At 39.4% G+C, this 19,393-nt stretch overlaps 1 protein-coding gene across 4 annotated transcripts in view; it reads left to right on the top strand.

Annotated features, from left to right (window-relative positions):
* The window catches only part of CEP350 (centrosomal protein 350), a 193,870-nt gene that overhangs the window by 8,544 nt on the left and 165,933 nt on the right, over positions 1–19,393 (top strand). For all 4 annotated transcript variants that reach the window (XM_053607967.1, XM_053607968.1, XM_053607965.1 and 1 more), the window contains exon 2: positions 18,679–18,764. In XM_053607967.1, coding sequence (XP_053463942.1) covers positions 18,692–18,764 — 73 coding nt within the window. In that variant the 5' untranslated portion in view covers positions 18,679–18,691. The remainder of the gene's footprint in view (positions 1–18,678; positions 18,765–19,393) is intronic.

Genomic DNA, 19,393 nt, shown 5'->3' with positions numbered 1-19,393 from the left:
TCTAGATTAGATTATTTAAGTTATTGAATGTGAATGGAAACTTTCAAAAATTTTCTTATTCTTTTCCCTCAAAAAGTGATAAGTACATCTGCTTTTTAAAAATTCAGAAATTAAATAAGGAAAAAATGCTTCCTATCTTGGACCCTCACTTCTTCTCCTGGGAGTTAACTGATACTAACAGTTTCATATGCATTGGGAAAGCTTTGTAGTGAAAATTTTATACTTTAGGGCAAAAAATAATCATGACTTGCAAACTGTGGGTCCTCAAACTTTTTAAACAGGGGGCCAGTTCACTATCCCTCAGACTGTTGGTGGGCCTGACTATAGTTTATAAAAAACAACTATGAACAAATTCCTATGCACACTTCACATATCTTATTTTGAAGTAAAAAAACAAAACGGGAACAAATACAATCACACTGCCACATGTGGCCCGTGGGCCATAGTTTGAGGACCCCTGCAAGACAACCTTTTGAGGATATAGCCCTTGAAATTAATTTAGAAAAGTACTCAGGATAACTAGATAATGGGTAAGCAAAATGTAGGCTTATTTTTAGGGCTTTTTTTTTTCTTTTGCTTTTTTGTTATTCCCTGGTTTCAGCTCTCATAAAGGAAAAAATTATGGATAACTTTACCTAGATTCTAGTTTAGCTCTTTGTTTCCCATCAGTGCTGTGACTTTGTTTTCTGTTATTTTTAACTGTCTTTTATGCTGCAAAGGCCAAACTAGTACCAAAAGTTACATAGTTTCTTCCAGATTTCCTGGATTATATCAGCCTTGTTTTTGTAAAAGTAGTTGGTTGAGGTTTGTATATTATATGTAAAAGCAGGTGAGGCTGAATTCTTAGGCTGTTTATATATTATGGGAGTGTTGGGAATTTAGTTGGAGCAATGTCTGTCTTAGAGCTGGAGTGTTTTCTGCTTTTTCTATCCTGGTCCCTACTAAGATATACTGTTTGTCCATTTTATCTTGAGACTAGATAGTAGAACTTTTGCAGAGTTGTCTTTTCTTAACATTTCAGGCAGAGATGGTTGTTATATAGGATCTGATATACATGAAAAGAACCAGCTTGTAGGAAAAATACGGGAAATATTCTCTTGGCCAGGAGTGGTGGCTGACCCCTATAATCCTGGCACTTTGGAAGGCTGAGTTCAAGACCAGCCTGAGCAAGAGCAAGACCCCGTCTCTACTAACACAAAAAAACTAGCCAGGAGTGGTGGTGTAGGCCTATAGTTCCAGCTATTGGCATTGGGGGTATTGAGGCAAGAGGATCACTTTAGCTCAAGAGTTTGAGGTTGCTATGAGCTATAATGCTACTGTACTCTACCCGGGAGGACAGAGTGAGAGTCTATCTCAAAAAAAAAAAAAAAAAAATCTCTAAGAGTCAGAATGAAGTCATTTCATTCATTTTTTAATTCCTAGTCCTATTATATAAAGGCCTGATAATTGTTGATCAGAACAAGACTGTATGACTGACAAGAGTGCTGTCAATAAATGTGAAAGGAAAATTTGCCGTAGGAGATATTTGAGAATTGGCTATTTCAAAATGACATCTTATGTCTTATTTGTATATATACTACAGGTATAGATCGGTTGTTTCTCACACTTTTTTTGTGTCAATACTAGTTTATATGCTTGAGTTGTGGAGGACTCAAAGAACTTTTGTTTATGTGGGATATATTGATGTTTACTGTATTTGAAATTTTAAATTACACGTTTATCTAAAATAAAGATAAACGCATTACATTTTAACATTTTTTTTTTTTTGTAGAGACAGAGTCTCACTATACCGCCCTCGGTAGAGTGCCGTGGCGTCACACGGCTCACAGCAACCTCTAACTCTTGGGCTTACGCGATTCTCTTGCCTCAGCCTCCCGAGCAGCTGGGACTACAGGCGCCCGCCACAACGCCCGGCTATTTTTCTGTTGCAGTTTGGCCGGGACTGGGTTTGAACCCGCCACCCTCGGCATATGGGGCTGGCGCCCTACTCACTGAGCCACAGGCGCCGCCCACATTTTAACATTTTTAATGAAAATAACTTTCTAATATAAAAAAGAAGTAGCATTATTTGACATTTTCAAAATCTTTTTAAGATCTGTTTTAATAGAAGACATCTGGATTCTCATCTGTTCTTGCATTCAATCTGTTGTGGTATCATATGTCCATCAGGTGGCCTTTGGAAAACTCCATTATATATTCATAAGAGAATGAGAGTAAAAAAGACAAGTAATATCTTAATACTGTTGTGGAAATAGTTTTGACTTCAGAGACGTCCCCTGAAATAGTCTGAGAGACTCTCAAAGGTCTTTGATCACACTTTGAGAACTGGTGGTATAGATTTATAAATTTAGAGTAGAAAAGAACCTTTCAGGTAACTTATTTACCTCATCTTGAGGACACCTCTTACAGATGCTTCTGATGTATGCAACTGGATAACTGAGATAGGGAATACCTCAAGTTTTTTTTTGAGGGACAATTATAGTTGGCTTTTAGAGATGTTGATGTTCCTTTGAGATTTCTGAACAGTTTGTATGTGAGTTAGGATATCAGAGGTAAGTTCTTGACTGGAGTTTTGATATTCTTTGGCATAATAGATGGTATTTCAAGCCTTGGGCAAGAGTGAAGTCACCCAAGGAGAAAGAAAAGTGTTAGAAGGAAACCTGCCCTAGGCTGAACCTTCCTGAACAAGATTTAAAAGCTAATTAGAGAAGGGCTAGCTAGCAAAGGAGATTGAGAAAGAGAACGAGAAAAGTAGGAAAATAAGATTATATGTAAAGTCAAGGAAAGAGTGTTTTGAAAAAGTGATCAACTATGTCAAATGATGTCAAGGGTTCATTTAGGTTGAGAATTGAAAATACTAGATTTGGAGATGAAGAGGTCTTTGGTGGTTATTTATTTTATTTATTTTTGAGACAGAGTCTTACTTTGTTACCCTCAATAGAGTGCTGTAGCATTATAGCTCTAGCAGTCCACCTGCTTCAGTCTCCGAGAGTGTTATAGGTGAGAGCCACTGTGGCCTTTTTCATCATTTATTACCTTTAGTGAAATTGTGTTTTCATTTTCTGTTGGCAAGTTAAAGTCATCCCAGGCTAACTTTTAGGCGTTGATTATCCTTTTGAGCTTTTATTTATTTTTATTAATTTATTTCTTTTGAGACAGGGTCTTGCATTGTCATCCAGGCTGGAGTGCAATGGCATCATCATAGCTCATTGCAACCTCAAAGTCCTGGACGCAAATGATTCTCCTGCTTCAGCCTTCCCAAGTAGCTGGGACTACAGGTGCATGCTACCATGCCTGGCTAATTATTTTTTTGTAGAGTTGGAGTCTTGCTCTTGTACAGGCTGGTCTCAGACTCTTGCTCTCAAGCAGTTCTCTCACCTTGGTTTCTCAAAGCGTTAGGATTATAGGTGTCAGCTACTGAGCCCAGCCTATTTTGACCTTTTATTTATGTTTTACACAGTGCAAATAGAACTACATCAAATTTAGTTTCTTTTCTTTCTTTTTTTTTTTTTTTTTTGTAGAGACAGAGTCTCACTGTACCGCCCTTGGGTAGAGTGCCGTGGCGTCACACGGCTCACAGCAACCTCTAACTCTTGGGCTTACGCGATTCTCTTGCCTCAGCCTCCCGAGCAGCTGGGACTACAGGCACCTGCCACAACGCCCGACTATTTTTTTTTGTTGTTGTTGTTGCAGTTTGGCTGGGGCTGGGTTTGAACCCGCCACCCTCGGCATATGGGGCCAGCGCCCTAGTCACTGAGCCACAGGCGCAGCCCTCTTTTTTTTTTTTTTTTTAACGCAGTGCAAAAAGAACTACAGCAAATATAGTTTCTTTTTTGAGCAGCGCCTGTGGTTCAGTGGGTAGGGCCCTGGCCCCATATACCAAGGGTGGCGGATTCGAACCCGACCCTGTCCAAACTGCAACAAAAAATAGCTGAGCATTGTGGCAGGTACCTGTGGTCCCAGCTAATTGGGAGGCTGAGGCAAGGGAATCACCTGAGCCCAGGAGTTGGAGGTTGCTGTGAGCTGTGATGCCACAGCACTCTACCGAGGGCCATAAAGTGAGACTCTGTCTCTAAATAAAAAAAACAAATATAGTTCTTTTCTTTTTTCTTCAAAGGGGGTCTTGCTCTGTTACCCTAGTGTGGTGAGCAGTAGTGCAATCATGTCTCAAATTCCTGGGCTCAAGTAATACTCCTGCCTCAGCCTTCAGAGTAGCTAGGACATGTGACAGGCATGTGCCACTCTTGACTGATTAAAAAATTATTTTGTAGGGCGGCGCCTGTGGCTCAAGGAGTAGGGCGCAGGTCCCATATGCCGGAGGTGGCGGGTTCAAACCTGTCCCCGGCCAAAAAAAAAAAAAAAATTATTTTGTAAAGACAGGAGTCTCACTAGTTGCCTAGGCTGGTCTTGAACTCCAGGATTCAAGCTATGCTCCCATCTCTGGGTCCCAAAGTGCTGGGGTTATAGGCATGGAACACTGTTTTCAGTCTCAAATATCGTCTCTCTCTCTCTCTTTTTTTTTGGAGACAGAGCCTCTCTTTTGGGATGATCATTCTCTCTTTGTTGTCCAGGCTAGAGTGCTGTGGCATCAGCCTACCTCATAGCAACCTCAAACTCCTGGGTTCAAGTAATGTTCCATCCTCAGCCTCCTGAGTAGCTGGGACTACAGGTGCTGCCTCAATGTTGGGCTCATTTTTCTATTTTTTTTTTTTTTTTCTGTAGAGACAGAATTTCACTTTATGGCCCTCGGTAGAGTGCCATGGCATCACACAGCTCACAGCAACCTCCAACTCCTGGGCTTAAGCAATTCTCTTGCCTCAGCCTCCCGAGTAGCTGGGACTACAGGCGCCCGCCACAACACCTGGCTATTTTTTTGTTGTTGTTGCAGTTCTGCTGGGGCCGGGTTTGGACCCGCCACCCTCGGTATATGGGGCCGGCGCCTTACCAACTGAGCCACAGGTGCCGCCCCTCATTTTTCTATTTTTTTTTTTTTTTTTTTTGTAGAGACAGAGTCTTACTTTATGGCCCTCGGTAGAGTGCCGTGGCCCCACACAGCTCACAGCAACCTCCAACTCCCGGGCTTAAGCGATTCTCTTGCCTCAGCCTCCCGAGTAGCTGGGACTACAGGCGCCCGCCACAACACCTGGCTATTTTTTTTTTTTTTTTGTAGAGACAGAGTCTCACTTTCTGGCCCTCGGTAGAGTGCCGTGGCCTCACACAACTCACAGCAACCTCCAACTCCTGGGCTTAAGCAATTCTCTTGCCTCAGCCTCCCGAGTAGCTGGGACTACAGGCGCCCGCCACAACGCCCGGCTATTTTTTGGTTGCAGTTTGGCCGGGGCCGGGTTTGAACCTGCCACCCTCGGTATATGGGGCCGGCGCCCTACTCACTGAGCCACAGGCGCCGCCCGGCTATTTTTTTTTTTGTTGTTGCAGTTCTGCTGGGGCCGGGTTTGGACCCGCCACCCTCGGTATATGGGGCCGGCGCCTTACCGACTGAACCACAGGTGCCGCCCCTCATTTTTCTATTTTTAATAGAGACAGGGTCTCACTCTTGCTTAGGCTGGTCTCCAACTCCTGAGCTAAAGCAGTCCTGCTGCCTTGGCCTCCCAGAGTGTTAGGGTTACAGGCATGAGCCACCCACCAGCTGAGCAAGAGCAAGAGCAAGACTTCATCTCTACTAAAAATAGAAAAACTAGCTGGGCATTGTGGCAGGTGCCCATTAGTCCCAGCTACTTGGAGGCTGAGGCAAGAGGATCGTTTAAGCCCAAGAGTTTGAGGTTGCTGTGAGCTATGATACCACAGTACTCTACCCAGGGTCAGAGTGAGACTCTGTTTCAAAAAACAAACAAATAATGTAAGTAGAATGAAAATAGGAAGAAATTCATGTGCTCTATGAGCATATAACAGAAAGACTTCATTTCATCTAGGAAGTAGAGATAAAAATCTTCATTTGTAAGAGGTAAAGGATAAAGGAGTTAGCTAAGGTAAGCAAAGAGTACTTTCCAGGGAGTAGAAACAGTATATAAATGGATCCTGAGGCAGAAAAGAGCAATACTATATTTTAAGAAACCAAAAAGTCCCTTGTATTAGAGAAGAAAACTGGAGAGAGATGAAACTAAAGGGAGAAAACACGGTCATTCAGGATCTCTAACGTGATCATATTAGTGTTTTTAAAGGTGAAGGGTGGGCCATTCCTCTTACATTCTTGCCATAGTTTTCAGAAACCAATAATAGAGCATCTACATGGCATCTTTACCACACTGTCTCCTTACTATACTACAAGTTTCTTAAAATTCCTAAAATTTATGATTACTTTTACTATTAATTTAAGTGATTCAAGAGTTTTATTCTATTGTCTACAAGGTTAACTAGCATCTTATAGAGAAACAAGTTGTTTCATGCAAAAGTCAAAGTATACATGAACAATTGTGCTTTATTCATATTAAAGACTAATACATGAGGAACAAAATACACTATTTGGCCAGCCAAGACCTTTGGCTAGGTCTTGAAGTCCTGAGCTCAAGCAATCCACTTGCATAAGCCTCCCAGTGTGCTAGGATCATGGGTGTGAACCACCGTGCCTTGAGGGTGGGAACCATGTTCTTTTTTACTACTGCATCCCCACTGGTTAGCACTATTGGTACCCACTACATATTTGGCATTCATTTAAGTATTTGTTAAATGCATGATGGCACAGATCAGATTGAGGAAAAGGTTTTTTATGATTTTGGAAGGGTAACAGTTTGGTGCAGCAATGAGGGACCAAGGAGTTTGCTAAAACAACTTACCTGCTTTGTTTAGGAGCAAGGGGAGAGAGAATAAAAAACTTCATCTGTAGACAATTGTGAAGAAGTCTCATCCTTCGCAGTGAATTTGATAATAGTTAAGGCACATGGGTTAAAGGAGCATTCTCTAAAGAGATTTAAGTTTACTGTAGTTAATCAAACAGAGGTTGTGTTGAGGATAGGATCTATGTGGGAAAACAAGGTGTCTTATGTTGATGAAATTTTGGGAGAGGGTGGGGATTGTGTTATGTAGATGGTGGCTGAATTTGAATATTGTAAGAGACACATGAATGAGTGTTAAGAGATTTTCACAAATTTGAAAGAGATCTTTATTTAATTTTCAGTTGTCACTTATTAGCTAAATGACCTTGAACTAGTTTCATAGTCTGTTTAATGTTTCTTCCTTGGTAAAGTGGATGTAGGGATGCCTGTCTCAGGAATTGTGATGGAGATTAGAAATAACATATGCGCTGGGTGTAGTGGCTCATGCCTATAATCCTAGAACTTTGGGAGGCTGAAGTGGGATGATCATTGGAGGCTAGGCGTTTGAGACCAACCTGAGCAAGAGCAAGACACTGACTGTACATAAAATGGAAAGATTAACTGGACAAAGTGGTACATTCCTGTAGTCCCAGCCCACTGGGAGGCTGAGGCATGAGGAACTCTTGAGCCCAAGAGTTTGAGGTTGTAGTGAGCTATCATAATACCACTGCACTCCAGCCCAGTCAACAAAGTGAAACCCTGTCTCAAAAAACAAAAACATTATATATATGTGTATGTGTGTGTGTGTATATATATATATATATGTAGAGAGAGAGAGAAACATATGGAAAACAATCCAGTGTTTGGACCACATCAAAGGATGTAAAAATGGTTCTATGGCTAACTACTAATTGTCCTCACGGTCACTCCCAAAGTGTTAGAGGTCTGTAATTTGTTGTCTGGTTTAAAGGGAATGTTGTTGTTCTGGAGCTTTGGAAGATGAAATGTTCTCAGATAATGGAAGGATCCATTAGTTCTCTGCACTGAAGTTATTTTTTATAGAATCAACAGTGTTTTTGGAAGCTTGAGCCTTCAAAGAATAGGTTTGAAAATCTCTAGAGCTATAGTTCTTAAAGCTGGTCATGTATTAAGAATCCCTGTAGACCTTCAGAAATACAGGTTTTGGAGCTGCTTCTTAGACCTGCTGATTCAGAATTTCTTGGGGGTGACCATCATTCTTTTTAACCTCTTATCCAGGTCTTTGTCCTAGAGTTGCTTGAGAAAGCAGGCCCATGAGACAAAAACTGCAGCAGTGTGGGTTATTTGGGTGAGATTTATTTATTTATTTATTTATTGAGGCAGAATCTCACTTTGTGGTCCTCAGTAGAGTGCTGTGGCATCATAGCTCACAGCAACCTCCAATTCTTGGGATTAAGCGATTCTTTTGCCTCAGTCTCCCAAGTAGGTGGCACTATACTTGCCCACTACAACACTCTGGCTCAGGCTGGTCATGAACCTCTGAGCTCAGGACAGTCCACCCACCTCGGCCTCTCAGAGTGCTGGGATTACAGACATGAGCCACCATGCCGGGCCAGGTGAGAATAATCTTTATAAAAGACTTAAAAACTAGCTACAGGCCAGGAAGGCTATGTCAACCAGTGTGATGAAAATGTGTCAAACGGTCTATGAAGCTAGTGTATGATGCCCCATGATCATATCAATGTACACAGCTATGATTTAATAATAATAAAAAAAAACTAGCTACAGAGGTAGAGGAGGGTATGTGTCATGATCTTAAAGTATTGCATTTTAAAAATTTATTTTTATTTTTATTTTTTTTGAGGTGGGGTCTTGCTTTGGTGCCCAGGCTGGAGTGCAGTGTTTTTGTTTTTTTGAGATAGTCTCACTATGTCACCCTCATAGAGTGCTGTAGTGTCACAGCTCACAGCAGCCTCCACTCCTGGGCTTAAGTGATTCTCTTACCTCAGCCTCCCAAGTAGCTGGGACTACAAGCGCCCTTCACAACCCCTGCCCATTTTTTGTTGCAGTTGTCATTGTTGGTTAGCTGGTCTGGTAGGTTCGAACCTGCCAACTGCAGATTGTTTGGGATTCATTGAGGGTACAAAGAATTAGGTTACACTGATTGCATTTGTTAGATTAAAGTCTTCTTTATACTTGTGTCCCACCTCCAAAAGGTGTGCCATACACTGTGACCCCCATCCCCTTCCCTCCTCCCCTCTCCGCGCTATGTTATTCCCCTACCCTCAACCCTTGTATTAGCTCATCTATTGCATTCATATTAGAATTGAGTACATTGGATTCTTGCTTCTCCATTCTTGTGATGCTTTACTAAATTTTTTTTTTTTTTTTGTAGAGACAGAGTCTCACTGTACTGCCCTCGGGTAGAGTGCCGTGGCGTCACACGGCTCACAGCAACCTCTAACTCTTGGGCTTACACGATTCTCTTGCCTCAGCCTCCCGAGCAGCTGGGACTACAGGAGCCCGCCACAACGCCCGGCTATTTTTTTGTTGCAGTTTGGCCGGGGCTGGGTCCGAACCCGCCACCCTCGGCATATGGGGCCTGCGCCCTACTCACTGAGCCACAGGCGCCGCCCCGGTTTACTAAATTTTTTAAGACAAAGTCTTATCCTGTCATCCTGGATAGAGTGCTGTGGTGTCATAGCTCACAGCAACCTCAAACTCTTGGGCTAGAGCAATCCTCTTGCCTTAGCCTCCTGAGTGGCTGGAACTATAGGTACCCACCACAAGGGCTGGCTAATTTTTCTATTTTTAGGAGAGACAGGGACTTGCTCTTGCTTAGGCTGGTCTTGAACTCCTGAGCCCGAGCAGTTCACCTGCTTCGGCCTCCCAGACTGAGACATCTAAATATTTAAATACAAAGGGTCTTTCCTGTATGTCTCCATTTGCCATGTATTAAAATGAACATATATGATAACTTTATACCTGAAAGTGTATTTTGACATGCTATACCAGCATCTTAAGACTGATTTGTACATTGTCTTTCATACTAGTTTACAACGTGTACCCTAACTTGTTTTAAAGAAGCCAAGCTTACTTTATTTCAAAAAATATTTATTATATACTCAGAATTCAGTGTGGTAAAGGTCTTTTTGAATTTTGAGAGAAATTTTAGTATGTTGTATGTTTATTCATAGGGGTAACTTTTTTAGATGTGGAAAAGTGATTTAATAATAGAAAATAATTAAAGCCAAGACTTCTATTTGTTCAAACAGAGTTAATCATAGATATGTGTGGTACACATTTGAACAGTAGACAATAAAAATAGGGAAATTAAAGTGTTGAAGGAGTGGAAGTCAGATAAGAGATTAATATGGAAAACAAAGTAAGTGAGAAGGAAAAATATCATAGGAGAAAATAGGTAAATAGGAAAAAGAAGGGGAGAAAATAAGCTGCTGCTATTTGAAGGGAAGATACCAAATCTGTTTTTTAGGGAATGAGTGTGTTTCCCTAATTTAAAGCAAATTTTCTTTTTCTTTTCTTTCTTCTTCTTCTTCTTTTTTTTTTTTTTTTATAGAGACAGTCTTACTCTGTTGCCCTGAGTAGAGTGCTCACAGCAACCTCAAACTCTTGGGCTCAAGTGATCCTCTTACCTCAGCCTCCTGAGTAGCTGGGACGATATGCGCCTGCCATACCACCGGACTAGTTTTTCTATTTTTATTAGAGACTGGGTCTTGCTCAGGCTGATCGAAGCTCGGGCAACCCTCTTGCCTCAGGCCTCAAAGTGCTAGGATTACAGGCATGAGCCACAGTGTTGGCCTGAAAGCAGATTTTCTTAAGTGAGATTGTACAAGTGAATGAGAGAGCCAGAGGTGACAATACAGGGAAAAAAGTGTTAAAAGTACTTCTCCCCTCTTTCACTTCAATTTTACCTCTAGGATTTTGGGAAAAAGAATGATATGATTAGCTTTTAAAAGAAGGAATATATTAAGCTTTCTGATTCAATTTATCAAACATCATCTAAGGCAATGTGTCCTGATTTCTTATTTCTATTTCCATGTTAGGATTGTGCCTCTGGATTCCCATTGGAGACTCTTGCATCTTAGAATCTTTGTTACTGTATTTCACTATAGATGAGTTAAAATTCAGGTCTAAATAGCCGGGCGTTGTGGCGGGCGCCTGTAGTCCCAGCTACTCGGGAGGCTGAGGCAAGAGAATCGCTTAAGCCCAGGAGCTGGAGGTTGCTGTGAGCTGTGTGATGCCATGGCACTCTACCGAGGGCCATAAAGTGAAACTCTGTCTCTAAAAAAAAAAAAAAAAAAAAAAAATAGAATTCAGGTCTGTTAAGGATGGGCCCTACACATCACCATATTTCTAGAGTCAGGGAACTTGATTGCAGATAGACCCAAAATTCTTAAAAAGGCAGATGTATTTGCTAACATTTACCCTGGTAATTAGCAGTTGCTACCTCTCTAGTAATTCCTGCAAAGAATCTTCTCAGGTTGGGATACACTGTTTCCCTTTTAAGAAACACTAAAATTTTTTGTGAGGGTGAAGCCATGGGCTTAGTAATGAATCCTTGCTTTGAGAGGTAGTTGGGAGAAATGTCTTCCATTTCTGAGTAGTTTCTGTTGTTCAGTGATTTTAGATGGCAATGTTCACTTTCTCCAGTTTAACTGCTCATACCTGTTAATGTCCAGAGAGTGAATAAGTGAGTCTCCAATACAGTTTAATTTTTTACTATATATGTATTTCTTAAAACATTTTTTTGCTTCATCATAATTAAGCTTTTACTTGGTGATAGCCAGAGCAAGAGCATTATCTTTTGCTCGTCTTCTGATTCATTGAACATTAATGATGATGTGCTTTTATCAGATGATTCCCATTATTTCCATGACATCATATATTTAGTTTATTATACGTACAGATATCTATAGCTCCTTTCTTTGCCCTGTTACTATCAGCAAGGTCACATTTTGTGTGTGTGCCTTGTTTATTTTACCATACATTTTTACAGGCTACTTGCAAAACAGTATGTAAATTCCATTCCCTTGTTTTTCTTTCCATTTTCCTTTTTTTTTTTGTTCATTTCTTTTTTTCTCCTAGTTTACTGGCCTAGTGGTGCATGTTAATTGTGTCCCTTTTTCTTTCTTAGAAGTGGCTTGGCAGCCTGTCTTTATAACTAGCTCTTCATATTCTGTGATCATGTTTCTTATCATTTCTGTCCACCCACCCTAACTTCTTTTCCCCATTCTTCCTTCCCCTGTCAGTCCTGTCTTTGGTTCCCCTCTATTCTTTTCCATTTAAATTGATCTCATAACAGCTGCTGCTTTTTTTTTTCCACTGTAGAAAGTTTTTCTTTATTTTTTTGTTTACTGACCTGAAAGAAACAAAGGTTTTATGATTTATCGAGACAATCACTGTGTCATCTTTATTAGGTTTTGACTAACTAGAAAACTCAACTTTAAAAAGGTTACAGGTGGGGCGCAGTGGCTCACATCTGTAATTCTAGCACCTGGGAGTCTGAGGCCAGTAGATTGCTTAAACTCAGTTCAAGATTAGGCTGAGCAAGAGTAGGACCTCAGGGGTGCCAGCTACATGCTGCTCGGGCCTGCTGAACAAACAAACAAACAAATAGAGAATCGCTTGATCCCAAGAGTTGGAGGTTGCTGTGAGCTGTGACACCACTGCACTCTACTGAGGGTGACAAAGTGAGACTCAGTCTCAATAAAAAAAAAAAGGAAGAAAAGCAAGACCCCATCTCTAAAAATAGCTGGGACTTGTGGCCAGTATCTGTAGGGAAGCTCAGGCAAGAAGATCCCTTAAGCCCAGGAATTTGAGGTGGCTGTGAGCTATGATGACACAGTACTTAACCAAGGGTGACAAAGCAAGCTCTGTCTAAATAAATAGTTAAGGTTTACACCAGTATGGATAGCTTTCTGCATCGTCTTTAAAGTCCTATGATAAAAACAACCATTATTTTATAGTGACCTTTGATTCTGTCAGTACAAATGTTTTAAAACTGTAATATTTGACAAAGTTCCCAAAAACAGAATTCTAAATTTAGTCCTTTTAACCTCAAACTAGCTTTTAATAATAGAGCCACTAAAAGTCTAAGAGAAGCTTATTAGGTTTACTGATATGTTACTGGTATGATATAGGAAAGCATTGTCAAATATGAAAGGGTGTCATAGCAGCTACTAACACTGCCATTTGTTCATCTGTTTATTGAGGGTTCTTTGGATATCAAGATAAGTAAGAAGACACAGTCCTTAAAGACCATACAGCATTGTGGAGAGACTGATGCATATATATTATTTGTGACTTTATTATAGTACTTTTCATATTGTATATTATTTGTGTGTCTCTACAAGTTTGTGAACATTAAGTGCTCAAGGAATGTTCACTGAATGAATGAATTATATATATGTGTATATATAAAATGATAAGTGCTATATAAAATTAACAGAGTTCTATGGGAAAGATGAAAGTATTCTATTAAGGGACAGTCTGGGAAAGATTAATAGGAGCTGACATTAGAGTTTGGCCTTGGTGGGCATTCCTGACAGAAAATTTGGGAAAAGACTGTGGAGATTAAGAAATTTTCCTCACGTTCAGAGAATATAGTCTAGGTATGATTACCTGACATCAACAGTTGGTATACAGTTTCCCTAAAGAAAGCAAGGAGAGACTATAAATTAGTGATGTGAAGGGTTCCAAGTGTTACCATGCTAGGGAGTTCAGAGCTTTATTCCATAAGTGACAGTTGTTGAATAGTTATAAAAGCAGAGTTACTATGTTCTGTTTTAGAAAGATAACTTTCGTTGCTGTATGAAGAATGGTTTAGGAGCAGGGTAATTTAGGAAGCTTTTATCATAATTTAACCTTAAGATGATGTTCTGAGCAGAAACAAGGGTAACAGAAATAAATTAGAGAAACATCTTTTATTTTAAACAGCAAATATTTTATGTATAATAATAGAAACATCTTAAAGGTAGAAATGACTTGGTAACTATAAGTATATGATGGAAGGAAGGAGAGACAAGAGTGTCAAAGATGAGCTTGATGCATGGCAATTTCCTCCAGTAAGATAGATAACAAGAAAAAGGAACGATTTTGAAGATAGATGACAATGAATTTTGGACTTAATGGTTTTGGTTTGGGACTTGATGAATTTGAGGTGCCATTCGTACTGGGAAGTAGACCATTTAATGGAGTGAAAAGTTCAGGTTAGACCCACAGAAAAATCTTAAGAAAGACATATGATGATTTAGAAAATAGTTGAAACCATGAAAGTGTGTGACATTGCCTGGGAAGAAGGACCTAGAAGAAGAGGTCTAGGAAGAGCTCTTGTTATCATTGATGAACTGGGCAAAAGTAGAAAAGCTATCAGTCAAGAAAAAAACAATCAAGAAGTAAGGGAAACAGGAGATATATGTTTTACTAATCTCAAGAGTACTGAGGGTTTCAAGATGAAAGTTTAAAATCTCAATGTCAATCAACTGGTGTTATGATACCCATTAACTAGAAAATTGTGTTAATAGACTGAAAAGTATATTTATAGTTCCTTGGGCTATAAATATACTTTTGGGCTCAGAAGATCCTCCTGCTTCAGCCTCCTAAGTAGCTGGGACTACAGGCATATGCCAGCACACATTGCTAATTTTTAATTTGTTTTGTGGAGACAAGTCACTATATTGTCCAGGCTGGTCTCAAACTCTTGGCTTCAGGCAGTCCTTCCTCCTCAGCCTCCAAAAGTGCTGAGATTGCAGGTATAAACCACCATGCTCCACCTAGAAAATGGGGATTTTTTAGTTGAAGGACTATTCATAAGAAAGTGAAATGAAAGATAAAGACAAAATTCTTTTTATTATTTTTCTTTATTGTTGGGGATTCATTGAGGGTACAAGCAACCAGGTTACACTGATTGCATTTGTTAGGTAAAGTCCCTCTTATAATTGTGCCTTGCCCCTAAAAGGTGTGTCACACAGCAAGACCCCACCCCTCTCTCTCCTTCCCTCTCTCTGCTCTTCCTTCTCCCACTCACCACTGTGTGGTCATTAATTGCCCTCCTATCAAAATTGAGTACATAGGATTCTTGCTTCTCCATTCTTGTGATGCTTTACTAAGAATAATGTGTTCCACTTCCATCCAGGTTAATACAAAGTATGTAAAGTCTCCATCTTTTTTAATGGCTGAATGGTTACACAAACCATAGTGTACATATACCATAGCTTATTAATCCATTCCTGGGTTGGTGGACATTTAGGCTATTTCCACATTTTGGCGATTATAAATTGAGCTGTGATAAACAGTCTAGTGCAAGTGTCCTTATGGTAAAAGGATTTTTTTCCTTCTGGGTAGGTACTCAGTAATGGGATTGCAGGATCAAATGGGAGGTCTAGCTTGAGTGCTTTGAGGGTTCTCCATACTTCCTTCCAAAAAGGTTGTATTAGTTTGCAGTCTCACCAGCAGTGTAAAACTGCTCCTTTCTCTCCACATTCATGCTAGCATCTGCGGTTTTGAGATTTTGTGATGTGGGCCATTCTTGCTGGGGTTAGATGATAATAATCTCAGGGTGGTTTTGATTTGCATTTCTCTAATAATTAGGGATGATGAGCATTTTTTCTTATGTTTGCTAGCCATTCATCTGTTTTCTTTAGAAAAGGTTCTATTCATGATAAAGACAAATTCTCATCATTACATTAAAAAAATGTTTTCTAGTGACCAGAGAAAACTACATGTAACTCTGAAAGGAACTGTCACGCATTTTTTTTGAATTTTATATTCTCTCTCTTTCTTGGGCTCAAATGATCTCCTTGACTCAGCCTCCTGAGTAGCTGGGAGTACAGGCGTCCACCATGATGCCCAGCTAGTTTTTAGTAGAGATGGGGGTCTCACATTTGCTCAGGCTGGTCTCAAACTCCTGAGCTCAAGCAGTCCACCTGCTGTGGCCTTCCAGAGTGCTACAATTATAGGCATGAGCCACGGTGTCCAGCCCTGATAACCCTTTCTTGAATGTCAAAATCATTGGCAGTGTGGCACTTAGCTATTATGCCATGGAAAATGTAATTTGTAAAATAACTTTCAGAATGTCAAGTTAATTAGATTATCTGTCATCACTTAGAAGCATTTATATAGTCACGCATCACTTAACAACAGGGGTATGTTCTGAGAAATGTGTGATTAGGTAATTTCCTCTTTTTTGTAAGCATCATAAAGTGTACTTACACAAACCGAGGTGAATAATCTGTTGCTCCTAGGCCACAAACCTGTGTTCCATGTTACTATACTGAATACTGTAGGCAGTTGTAACACAATAATAAGTATTTGTGTATTTACACATATTAAAACATAGAAAAGATAGGTAAAAATATGGTGTTAAAATATAAAAAATGGTATAGCTTTATGGGGTACTTACCATGAATGAAGTTTTCAGGATTGGAAATTGGTCTGGGTGAGGACTAGTTCAGGCTTACGCAGGTCAGGCTCATCAATGTCACTGTCTTCCACTTCCACATTCTGTTCTTCTGGAAGGTGTTCAGGAATAATAACATTCCTGGAGCTGTCATTTCCTGTAGTAACAATAGTAATGCTGTCTTCTGGAATACCTCCTCAGACTGTTAACTTTAAAAATTTTTATAAGTAGAAAGAGTGCACTGTAAATAACAATAAAAAGTTTAGTACAGTAAATACTAATACGAGATCGTAGGAATTTTTCAGCTCCATTCCAACTCTTGGCCTCAAGCGGTCCTCTTGCCTCAGTATTTTTTTTTTTTTTTTTTGTAATTTTAGTAGAGACAGGGTTTGGCTCTGGCTCAGGCTAGTCTTGAACCCGTGAGCTCAAGCAATCCACCCACCTCAGCCTTCCAGAGTGCTGGGATTACAGGTGTGAGCCACTACACCTGGCCAGCTCCGTTATAATCTTAAGGAACCACCATTGTTGTCTACTCCCAAACCAATTTAAGCAATTTAAAATGACAAACATTTGTTATCTCAGCCGTAGGTCAGGAATTTGAGAGTAGCTTACCTGCATGATTTTGGCTTAACATCTCATGAGATTGCTACAGTGGAAGTTAGGGTAGAGCTATAGTCATCTGAACTTGACTTGGCCTAGAGATCTGCCAGAAGAACTCACTCATACACAGGCAGGAGGCCTCAGTTCTTTGTTGCATGGACCTCCTGGTAGGACTACTTGACTGTTCTCATGACATGGTAGCTAGATCTTTGAGATGGAGATAGAGATCTTGGAAATCATACATTGTCACTTTTAACACATTCAATAGTGGTTAAAAGTGAGCTATGAAGTCCAGCCTATAATTCAGTGGGAGAAGAATTAAATTCTACTTCTTGAAGAAAGAAGTATCAAAGAGTTTTTGGCTGTGTTTTAAAATCACCACAAATGATCATCAGTTAAGTAGAATATAAAATTGAAATTGCATTACCTCTTTCATGTTTACATGGATAGAGCTGGAACATATTCTTCTTAGTAAAGTATCTCAAGAATGTAAGAAAAACTACCCAATGTACTCAGCCCTACTATGAAACTAATTTAGGGTTTTCACATGAAAGCTATAACCCAGTTACAACCTAAGAATAGGGGGAAGGGGGAAAGGGAGGGGAGGGAGGGGGGAGGGGGGTAGAGGGAAGGGGATTGGTGGGATTACACCAGGGGTGCATCTTACAAGGGTATATGTGAAACTTGGTAAACAGTCTGTGAAGCTAGTGAATGATGCCCCATGATCATATCAATGTACACAGCTATGATTTAATTAAAAAAAATTGAAATTGCAGTAATAAAATTAGAATAGAAGGGAACATGCAAAAATCTTAATAGTTATGTTAGGAGTTTGGGAGTAGGGCTAAGTTTTTCTACCTGTATTTTGCACACTTCCTGTGTTATGTGACTTTTATAATAGAATAATTCTACCATACTGATAGGAAAATATAATATGATTTTATTGCCAAGCTATCTAACCATAAGGCCATCATCCTTTTCTGTGAGTCATGATAATGACTTCCGTTTTTTTAAGTTGATGGTAAAATTTACCATGTTATTTTCACGTGTACAATTTAGTGGTATTAAGTACATCCATATTATGTATCACTGCCATTCCTCTCCAGAACTCTTTCCATGTTGACAGAATTGAAACTTTATACCCATTAAACAACGTGCTCATTAAACAATAACTTCTCATTCCATCTTCCTCATGGCAGCCACCTGCCCTGGTAACCACCATTCTACTTTCTGTCTCTGATTTTGACGATTTTAAGTATCTCATGTAAATGGAATTATATAGTATTTATATTTTTGTGACTGGCTTATTTCACTTAGCATAATGTCCTCAAGGTTATTACATGTTGTAGCATATGTCAAAATTTTCTTCTTTTTTTAGGTATATCTGACATTTTTTTATCCATTCATCTGTTGAATGGGTTGTTTCCACAGTAGTTATTATGAATAATACTGCCTTTTGAACATGGATATACACATATCTGAGACTCTGTTTTCATTCCTTTTGCTTATATACCCAAAAGTAGAATTGCTAGATCTTATGATCATTCTATTTTTAATTTTTTAAGGAACTGCAGTACTGTTTTCCACAGCAACAACTGTACCATTTTACATTTCTACCAACAGTGCACAAGGGTTTCAGTTTTTCACATCTTCTTTAGCCCTTGTTATTTTCTGTTTTTTTTTTATAGTAGCCAACCTAATGGGCATGAGGTGGCCATTATATAATTTTAAATTGTTCATTTCTCTAAGGAAAAATAAAATTACTAGGTTGCCAGAAACTCCTAAGAGGATATAAAGATACATTTTAGAGATAAAATGATCCGACTTCCCTGAAGGCAAGATAAGTCAGGGCATTTTCTTTACTAACCTTGTAATATTGATATTCAGTGAGTACTGATGATGTGATTGCAGGTAAATTGGCAGGATGAGGAGCAGCAGATCAAAAGAGGTGCCTTTACCAAATCCAAGGAACTCTCAAAGCAAGGATACTGTTCAAGGTATGATTTTTTTCTTTTTGAGATGGGGTCTTGCTGTGTTGCCTAACCTGGAGTGTAGTGGCTATTCATAGGTGTAATCATAGTGTACTATATAGCCTTGAACTCCTGGGTTTAAGTGATCTTCCTGTTTCAGCCTCCTGAGTAGATGGGACTACAGGTGCATGTCACTGTGCTTGGCTTTCATTTTCTTTTGTTTACTGAACTTAGTCTGTCGTTTAAGGTCGTGTTTATTAAATTCTGAGCTAATTCTGACGATTATACTTACGCTTTGATTTATAAAAAGTAGATATATTTTAAAATTCAGTTTTGTTTGAAATAAATAAGATATCTTACTTTCAAAGGTTTCCTTTGGTAAACTGTTTTGTAAAGGAAGAGAGTTCTTTTTTAACACAGCCAGTATTTGTAAAAGTTTTCAGAAATTCTGGCTTAATATCACTAAATGATATAATGTAGGTCCTAATATAGTTATAGATCTATAATGTACAGATAACAAAAGACATTGTCTCATTTTGTCTTTTTAAGTAATACATTAGTGGTAACTTTAAGGAATGATATTTTTTTGAGAGAGATTGACCAACTGGAGTACATCTGGAGGAAGATTATTGAGTTTTTGAGAGATCTGGAATTTA

Source organism: Nycticebus coucang, chromosome 10 (genome assembly GCF_027406575.1).
Source record: "Nycticebus coucang isolate mNycCou1 chromosome 10, mNycCou1.pri, whole genome shotgun sequence".
Lineage (NCBI taxonomy): Eukaryota > Metazoa > Chordata > Mammalia > Primates > Lorisidae > Nycticebus > Nycticebus coucang.
This window is presented reverse-complemented; position numbering and strand designations above follow the sequence as displayed.